Source organism: Patagioenas fasciata, chromosome 2 (assembly GCF_037038585.1).
Source record: "Patagioenas fasciata isolate bPatFas1 chromosome 2, bPatFas1.hap1, whole genome shotgun sequence".
Lineage (NCBI taxonomy): Eukaryota > Metazoa > Chordata > Aves > Columbiformes > Columbidae > Patagioenas > Patagioenas fasciata.
The window spans coordinates 998135-1007611 of record NC_092521.1 but is presented as its reverse complement, the minus strand read 5'-3'; the positions used below and the strand labels follow the sequence as shown (position 1 = coordinate 1007611).

General features: G+C 67.7%; 1 protein-coding gene across 1 annotated transcript in view; it reads left to right on the top strand.

The window, feature by feature from the left end:
* BOP1 (BOP1 ribosomal biogenesis factor) overlaps positions 1–9477 on the top strand; it is a 74741-nt gene that overhangs the window by 60702 nt on the left and 4562 nt on the right. The window contains exons 4-7 of the mRNA XM_065830184.2: positions 7522–7676; positions 8248–8365; positions 8455–8556; positions 8837–9049. Coding sequence (XP_065686256.1) covers positions 7522–7676; positions 8248–8365; positions 8455–8556; positions 8837–9049 — 588 coding nt within the window. The remainder of the gene's footprint in view (positions 1–7521; positions 7677–8247; positions 8366–8454; positions 8557–8836; positions 9050–9477) is intronic.

The window sequence follows — 9477 nt, the reverse complement described above, 5'->3', positions numbered from 1 at the left end:
AGCAGAGCCCTGAGCGCTCTGCCTTCCCCAGTGTGACCGAATCCATCCTCTTCCTCCTCCTCCTGCTGCTGCTGCTAATGGGGCAGAGCAGGAGGAATTAACCCTCGCGGCGCTGCCGTGCCGGCCGCCCTCGGAGCTCCCGCCTGCTGCTTCACTTGGCTTTAACTTCCTCCCCGCGTATCAACAGCAACGTTTGTGTCTATCACTGTGACGGGTGTGTGCGGGTGTCCCCGTAACCTGTCCCCATAGCCTGTCCCCTAACGGTGCCGCCTCTGCGGGACGCACAGAAACCAGCACCTGCTGCAAGGCTTGGCTCTGCCACCTGCCCCGCGTCCCCCGGCTCCCCTGCCCGCGCCGGAGCTCGAGCAGCCTCCTCTGGGCACGCAGGGCTGGCGGTCGAGCAGGGACCCCGCGGGGACCGTCCTGGCTCCCTGTGCCCAAAGGAGACCCGGGATTGTGGGCAAAGTCCTGTGGCCTGGCCCTGGCTTTGCCGTGCATGGCTCTTGGCTCAGCGCATCCCCATGGCACGGATGGTGGGCCCGGATCTTGGGGGCTGTCAGGGCAGCCCCGTCCCCTCGCAGATCGGCTGCAGACCCGCAGCCTGGGGGCTGGAGCGGGGGAAGCGGGCTGAGCCCCACATTCTGCTCTCCCCCTGCCGTCGGCGGTGTCACGGCTGCTTTTGGTGACAGGAGACCGGCCACCCGCAGCAGCGGCGGCGCGAGGTCCCGCTGGGACGGCCCCGTCCAGCCCGCGGGGTTGATGAACGGCGTTTTGACTTGGGCAGAGCTGGGAATTGCTGGGCAGCGCCGGTTTCCCGGCGTTTGGGCGGTGTGGTCCCCAGCGGGAGCTCCTTCGGGCGCTGTCACCCCGCACCGCGCCTTCCACCTCCGCCGTGCGCTGCCGCGGTGAATCAGCCGTCGCAGCAGCTGCTGAAATCCAAGCCACTGTCATCTCACACGGCGCTGGGCGCTCACCGTGTGTGCTTTGGAAACCCGGGCTCCCGGAGCCATCTGCTTTCGTTTAGCTCCGCTAATGAGCCTGCTTTTCTCTAGCACCTTCTATCCAAGTGCGGTCCCCGGGCTCTTTTCCTGCGCTGGCCTTCCCGGTGAGACGCGCGGCCGTGTCCCTGCGGCCCCGCTCCTCCGGCTCCAAACGGGATGGGAGCGACCCTGTGGGCAGGAGACACTCAACCCTGGGTCAGGCCGGAGCACCAGGCTCCGAAAGCTCTGCTTTTAACAAGCAGAGGCATTTGGCGCTGGAGACGCAGCCTCCCAGCCCTTGGCTCTGCGGCTCTCCTGCCTTCCCAAAAGCTTCCCCGATGCCCCAGTTTGGGCCCTGCGCCCCAGCCCTGGCAGGGTGGCAGAGCCCGGTGCCACCACCTTGTCCTGGGGCTGCCGCGGCTGCAGAGCCGTGGCTGGGGAGGCTGAGATTCCCCATGCGGCTTCATTACCGGCAAACGTGGCCTGGCTGCCAGCGGTGACGCCAGGGCCCTGGTGCAGAAGAGTGCTGCCTGCACCCCTGCCTGCACCCGCTGCCTGCACCCCTGCCTGCACCCACTGACTGCACCCGCTGCCTGCACCCCTGCCTGCACCCGCTGCCTGCACCCCTGCCTGCACCCGCTGCCTGCACCCGCTGCCTGCACCCCTGCCTGCACCCCTGCCTGCACCCGCTGCCTACACCCCTGCCTGCACCCGCTGCCTGCACCCCTGCCTGCACCCGCTGCCTGCACCCGCTGCCTGCACCCCTGCCTGCACCCCTGCCTGCACCCGCTGCCTACACCCCTGCCTGCACCCGCTGCCTGCACCCCTGCCTGCACCCGCTGCCTGCACCCGCTGCCTGCACCCCTGCCTGCACCCGCTGCCTGCACCCGCTGCCTGCACCCCTGCCTGCACCCCCTGCCTGCACCTGCTGCCTGCACCCCTGCCTGCACCCCCTGCCTGCACCCCTGCCTGCACCCTCTACCTGCACCTGCTGCCTGCACCCCTGCCTGCACCCACTGCCTGCACCCCTGCCTGCACCGCTGCCTGCACCCCTACCTGCACCCGCTGCCTGCACCCACTGCCTGCACCCCTGCCTGCACCCCTGCCTGCACCCGCTGCCTGCACCCCTGCCTGCACCCGCTGCCTGCACCTCTACCTGCACCCGCTGCCTGCACCCACTGCCTGCACCCCTGCCTGCACCCACTGCCTGCACCCACTGCCTGCACCCCTGCCTGCACCCGCTGCCTGCACCTTCTACCTGCACCCGCTGCCTGCACCCCTGCCTGCACCCCTGCCTGCACCCTCTGCCTTCACCCACTACCTGTACCCCCTGCCTGCACCTGCTACCTGCACCCCTGCCTGCACCCCTGCCTGCACCTTCTGCCTGCACCTGCTACCTGCACCCGCTACCTGCACCCACTGCCCTCATCCTGCTCCCTGGGCCATGGCGCTGGGCCCTGCATTAGTTCCCTTAATCATCCCGGTTCAATCTCTGGGACCCGCCGTCCCCCGCTGGTGCTTTTCCTTCAGCCACCTTGCCCGCAGACCCTGGTCCTCGCAGCGGTGCCCGGTGCTCGTGCCAAACCCCCTAAACCCCCCTCTCTGGGACGTGCGCCCAGGGGTGCAGAGCCCTCCCCAGCTCTGCACTCGCCTCGGGGGGCACCCAACGGGACCCCCGCGCCCCCTGGCACGCAGCCCCGGGCGCCGGGCTGGGGGTGGGAGGGCTGAGCTTGCCCCGGCCCCTTTCTCCTCCACGTGGACCGGATATTTTCAAGAGAAGAATCTTTCCTACGAGGCTCTCCAGCTGCCAGGAATGCGCGTCTAGGAATGCCCAGGGCCCATCCAAGAACAACTTCCAGCCGTGCGGCTGAGCGACGGGCAGTCCCCCGCGCCGCGCTGGCCCGGAGCGCGTTACCGACGTGGTACCCGTGTGTTACCGATGTGTTACCCACACGGGAGGCGGCCGCAGCGCCCCGTGGGTGGGTGGGAGGCGAGCGGAGGGGAGGACCGGGCTCTGGCTACCGGGCTAAGGACTCCATCTGGGAGGAATTTGCTCCTTCCTCCCAGCTGCAGGGCTGGGGGGGACATGGAGCCGGCTGCTGGGGGGATGTGGAGCCCACTGCTGGGGGGACATGGAGCCCACTGCTGGGGGGATGTGGGTCCCGCCGCTGGGGGGATGTGGAGCCCGCTGCTGGGGGGACATGGAGCCCACCACTCATGGGACGTGGAGCCCGCTGCTGGGGCGACGTGGATCCCACTGCTGGGGGGACATGGAGCCGACTGCTGGGGGTACATGGAGCCCATCGCTGGGGGGACATGGAGCCCACTGCTGGGGGGATGTGGGTCCCGCCGCTGGGAGGATGTGGAGCCCGCTGCTGGGGGTACATGGAGCCCACCACTGGGAGGACATGGAGCCTGCTGCTGGGGGGACATGGAGCCCACTGCTGGGGGGACGTGGAGCCCACTTATTCGGGAACGTGGGTCCCACCGCTGAGGGGACATGAATCCCACAGCCCGGCCATCCTCCCGTGGTGGCCCCGGGCGTCTGCACCCCCACGGGATTTTGTCAGTGCTGAGACCTCATCCTGATCCACCCGAGGGCACCGTCGGGGCTTTGGGGTTCACTCCCTGCCCCAGCTGGGGACGCGCGGTCGGGGCCTCCCGGTGTCCTCCCCAGTGGTCACTGGGGTGTCTGTGCCAGGCACAGAAGCACCAGGGACAAGTACATGGGGCATCTGGCCAGCACTGAGCATCTCCTGCTTTGGGGTCCAGCATGGGGCAGGGTATCCCCAGGAAGCCCCATCGTGGGGCAGGGTATCCCCAGGATCCCCCAGCATAGGACAGGGTATCCCCAGGAACCCCCAGCGTGGGGCAGGGTATCCCCAGGACCCACTAGCATGGGACAGGGTGTCCCCAGGACCCCTCCAGCGTGGGGCAGGGTATCCCCACGACCCCCTAGCATGGGACAGGGTATCCCCAGGAACCCCTAGCGTGGGGCAGGGTATCCCCACGACCCCCTAGCATGGGACAGGGTGTCCCCAGGACCCCTCCAGCGCACAGCCGGGCTGTGCACCCCCACGGCCACCACGGGACGCCAGGGTTTGCATTGGAGGAGGGCGTTCCAGGCCTGCTGGGCTCCATTCTGCACTCCTGGCGAGAGCCTTGCCCAGGGATTCCTGCGGAGCACGCAGCTCCTGGCACGGCCCCGCGGCCTTCGGGAAGAGACGCCCAGTCTGGGCTCCAGGCTCTGGGCTCCGGGCAGCGCTTGTTTGTGTCCCCAGTGCTGGCGTCTGAGCTGCGATCCCTGCACTGCAGAGCCAGCCCCGTGTGAGCGGCTCCCTCTGCATGCAGAGCAGGGCCAGGAGAGCATCGCACGGGGGAACGGGCAGAGAAAGCGGAGCTGCTCCGACCCCTCGGCCACAAAACCACACGCAGAAGGTTTGCATCCCTGTGGCATCACCCAGCATCCGTGCTGCCCATCTCGCTCTGCCTGCATCCCCAACCACAGCGCGGTCGGGTCGGAAGGGGCTGTGTGTCCAGAGCAGGAGGCTCCGCAGCCTCCCCGGGCAGCCTGGTCCAGGCTCTGGCACCTCACAGCACCGAGGGACAGGGCAGGACTGCCCTGACCCTCCCTGTGTCCCTCCCAGCTCAGCGCCACCTGTGTCACCTCCAAACTCCCGCTCTGCCAGATCCTGGCACCGCTGGCCGCGCCGGCGCGGACCCCTGCGACCGAGCCGTGCGGAGGTGTGAGCACATCAGCACCGCGCTCCGGAGCAAGTGCTGCTAGAAACACAGCGCCTGCAGCCGGACAGACGGCCGTACCCCTCTGCTTTGTGCTGCTGGGAGTGTCGGTGTCACACTCGGTGCTGAGAGCCGGAGCCCGCTATGAGCTCCAGGAGGGGACAGTGGGACAGAGCTGTCCCCGTGCTGTGGGGACTCTGCCTGGCAGCCCCTCGGGGACCCCATGCCCGCCGCCTTGTGCAGGAATCACCCTCATGGCGGGGTGCAGCTGCTGCCAGCTCCTGTGCCCCAGCACCGCTGTCACCGCGCGGGTGACACAGCCACCCGTGGCCAGCGGCATCCCCGGGGCTGTGCCAGAGCATGGCACCCAGGGACGGCTGACAGCAGAGCCGCCTGCGCCGGGCTCCCGGAGACCTCGCAGGTGACGGCTGTGCTGCTGCCAGCCGCGGGATGAGGCTTCCCGAGCCGACAGCCCAGCGGCTGCTGTCTGTCTGCACGTCTGTCTGTCTGCGTGCTGCAAACGGCAGCGGCCCCAGGAGCTCAGCCTGCAGGTGCTGGCACCGTGTTGGGTCAGTCCTGGGTGGTTGGGGAAGCCCCCAGGGTCCTAGGTGGTCCGGGAAGCCCCCAGGGTCCCAGGTGGTCCGGGGAACCCCAGGGGTCCTACATGGTCTGGGAAGCCCCCAGGGTCCGGGGTGGTCTGGGAAGCCCATGGAGTCTCAGCCGGTTGGGGAAGCCCCTGGGGTCCTGGGTGGTCTGGGAAGCTCCTGGGGTCCTGGTTGGTCCGGGAAGCCCCCGGGGTCCCAGATGGTCCGGGAAACCCCAGGGGTCCTAGATGGTCCGGGAAGCCCCCAGGGTCCCGGGTGGTCTGGGAAGCCCATGGGGTCTCAGCTGGTTGGGGAAGCCCCTGGGGTCCTGGGTGGTCCGGGAAGCCCCCGGGGTCCCAGATGGTCTGGGAAGCCCCCAGGGTCCCGGGTGGTCGGGGAAGCCCACAGGGTCTCAACCGTGCCCCAGCAGGATGCAGTCACCAACCAAACACGGTGACAGCGTCCTCGCTGAAGCCGAGGGGGACATTCCTGCCCCGGTCCCCAGGGGCTGTGTTTGTCCTGCGCTGACCCTGCTTGGGGGTGACGGGGGGTCCGGCATGGCCGTGGGGCTCCCTCTGGCTCCACTGGTCCCCAGGGGGGTCTGTGCTGTTTGTGGGTGTTGATGGGGACCAGACGGTGCCACGGGGTGAGGGTGACCCCTGACTGCGGGGTGTGCGGGGCACAGGTCACCCGCACACCGTTGTCCCTCTGCGGCTGTGGCTGGGGATGGGGTCTCTGTGTTCTGCAACGCGGGGGCAGCGCGAGAGACCGGAGGGTCCCTGGGGGCTGGGCAGGACCCCCTGATTTCCTGGCTGAGCTCCAGGGGCTCTCCTGGTGTCCGAGCCCTGTGCTGGGACAGCGGGTCCTGCGGGGGGATGGAGCCAGGGAATCCGAGCCCCCCAAGGGCTGCCTCCTGACCCGACCTCTCGTGAAGCGAACCAGCTCCGGCGTTCCCTGTTGGTCCAGGGACCGCAGCAGGTCAGGCCAGCTCGTGTCCCTGGCGTGTCCCATGCAAGCGGGGATGGGACCGGAGCAGCTGTCCCCACACTCCCTGCCAGCGCTGGGGACGAGACGTGGAGCCCGGTGGTGTCTCCAAAACCTGCCCGTGGTGTGCTGGTCCCCTCCGCCAGCACCTGGGGACACCGGGGCTGCTCCTGTCCCACCGCTGTGTCACCTGTGGCCACTGAGCCAAGGGGAGGGCAAAGGCAGCGGGACAGACAGCAGGACAGGTGGCAGGACAGACAGCAGGACAGGCAGCGGGACAGGCAACGGGACAGACAGCAGGACAGGTGGCGGTGGGACAGACAGCAGGACAGGCGGCGGTGGGACAGACAGCAGGATAGGCAGCGGGACAGTCAGTGGGACAGGCGGTGGCGGGACAGCAGGACAGGCGGCAGCGGGACAGACAGCAGGACAGGCGGCGGGACAGACACCAGGACAGACGGCGGCGGGACAGACAACAGGACAGACGGCGGGACAGACAGCAGGACAGGTGGCGGTGGGACAGACAGCAGGACAGGTGGCGGGACAGGCAGTGGGACAGACAGCAGGACAGGCAGCGGTGGGACAGACAGCAGGACAGGCGGCGGTGGGACAGACAGCAGGACAGGCGGCGGGACAGACATCAGGACAGGCAGCAGGACAGGTGGCGGGACAGGCAGCAGGACAGACAGCAGGACAGGCGGCAGTGGGACAGACAGCAGGACAGGCGGCGGTGGGACAGACAGCAGGACAGACAGCAGGACAGACAGCAGGACAGGCGGCGGTGGGACAGACAGCAGGACAGACAGCAGGAGAGGCGGCGGGCGGCGCGGTGCGTGCGTGCAGGGGAGCAGCGCTGGCAGGCGGCGGGCGGAAACTGTGATGCTGTCCGCGGGCCGGCCGCAGGAATGTGCTGGGCCGCCCGCAGCCACGGCCCCGCTCCGGCGGCCCCGCTCGCCCGGCCGTGGAGGGGCCGCTAAACCCGTCCCGCTGCGGGACGTGAGCCCGGGCGCCGCTCGCCTCGATGCTCCCTCCTCTGCCTCATCCCCCATCAAAACGCACCCTCACCCCAGCTTTGGGGTTCGGTTGCTGCCCTCCCGGCCTCCCCCAGCTTGGTGCACCCCTCTCCGGTGCCGTGCCACCCTGGAGGGCTTGGGCCATCCTCACTGCAAACCACAGGCTTGGCGCGGTGTCCCCTGCTATCCCCTCACTCCTCCTCCCTCTGTCCCCTCCAGGACATTCGCAACACGGTGGGCAACATCCCCATGGAGTGGTACCAGGACTTCCCCCACATCGGCTACAACCTGGACGGCAAGAAGATCTACAAGCCCATCCGGAACAAGGACGAGCTGGACATGTTCCTGGAGAAGATGGAGAACCCCGAGTACTGGTGAGCGCAGTTTGACGTGGCCGCACACGTGCACACAAGCCGTGAAACACCCCGACTGCCCTGGGCTGTAGAATTGAGGCTGGAGACCCTGAGGTCTCCCGGTGTGACTCCTGACGTGTGGTTTTGGGAGCCCTGGGCTGTAGAATTGAGGCTGGAGACCCCGAGATCCCCCGGTGTGACTCCTGACGTGTGGTTTTGGGAGCCCAGGGCTGTAGAATTGAGGCTGGAGACCCCAAGATCCCCCGGTGTGGCTCCTGACGTGTGGTTTTGGGAGCCCAGGGCTGTAGAATTGAGGCTGGAGACCCCAAGGTCTCCATGTGTGACTTCTGACGTGTGGTTTTGGGAGTCCAGGGCTGTAGAATTGAGGCTGGAGACCCCAAGGTCTCCATGTGTGACTTCTGATGTATGGCGTTGGGAGCCCCGGGCTGTAGAATTGAGGCTGGAGACCCCGAGGTGTCCCGGTGTGACTCCTGACGTGTGGTTTTGGAGCCCAGGGCTCCCACGCTTGTCCCAGCACTGGGGACAGACGCTGCCATCCAACCCTAGCCCTGTCCCCTTCATTTCCCCGCAGGCGAACGGTCCAGGACAAGATGACGGGCGCAGACATCAAGCTGACAGACGAGCAGGTGGAGCTGGTGCATCGGCTCCAGAGAGGGCAGTTTGGGGACGTCCACTTCGACCCCTACGAGGTAGGGTCTCGGTGCACCCCTGCGCTTGCTCCGAGCGCTGGGTGGCCCGAGGACGGAGCCGCTGCCACACACGTCTGTGTCTTCCCCAGCCGGCCGTTGACTTCTTCACCCACGAGGTGATGATCCACCCGGTGACGAATCGGCCAGCGGACAAGCGGAGCTTCATCCCCTCCCTCATCGAGAAGGAGAAGGTGAGGGTCCGACAGCTCCTGGCAGGGGCTGTGTGCACAAAGCCCAGCTGAAGGTTGGTGACTCTTCTCCTGTCCAGCTGTCCCGGCTGTGAGCACCCAACCCCACTTCGTTGCTTCGTGTCCACACGCAAACCTGGGCCAAGTCCCCTGGGCTTGCGCAGCTCCCAGGGCAGCAAAGCTGCGCTCGGCGGCTTTCGGTTCCATCCCCACGTCCCACCCTGCTGCTCCCCATCCGCATGGAGCCCTGCGGCTCCTGCCCCAGCCTCTCCTCGCCCCGCAGGTCTCCAAGCTGGTCCACGCCATCAAGATGGGCTGGATCAAGCCCCGCAAGCCCAAGGATGATACACCCACCTACTACGACCTCTGGGCCCACGAGGATCCCAACTCCATCCTGGGCCGCCACAAGATGCACGTCCCGGCCCCCAAGATGAAGCTGCCTGGGCACGAGGAGTCCTACAACCCGCCCCCCGAGTACCTGCTCAGTGAGGAGGAGGTGTGGGGGACACGGGGGACACGGGGACCTGGGGGTTGTGGGGACCCGAGGGGATCTGTGCTGGGGAGGGATCTGGAAAGGGCTGTTGCTCGGAAGGGCACCGTAGAGACCACGTAGCATGGAGGTGAGTCAGAGCCTTGCAATGAGAAGTAAAGCAAAGGTTCCTCGGCACCTGGAGCCAAACAGAAGTGGGGTCACCTCCCCCCCATGACACTGGGGTACAGCCTCCAAGCTGAGGGCGTCCTGGTGTGGGGCTTCTCCTGGCACACTGCGTCCAGAGCCACGTTCAGCCCAGAGCAGGGGCTCGAGGAGGAAAAACAGGCAGCAGAACCCCCGGGCAGACGGGGATGCCGGGGTGGAGCGCGGTGCCTCCCGGAGCAGGCTGAGAAACCAGCGCCAGGATGGTTCTTACTGGGCTTGGGGGATGT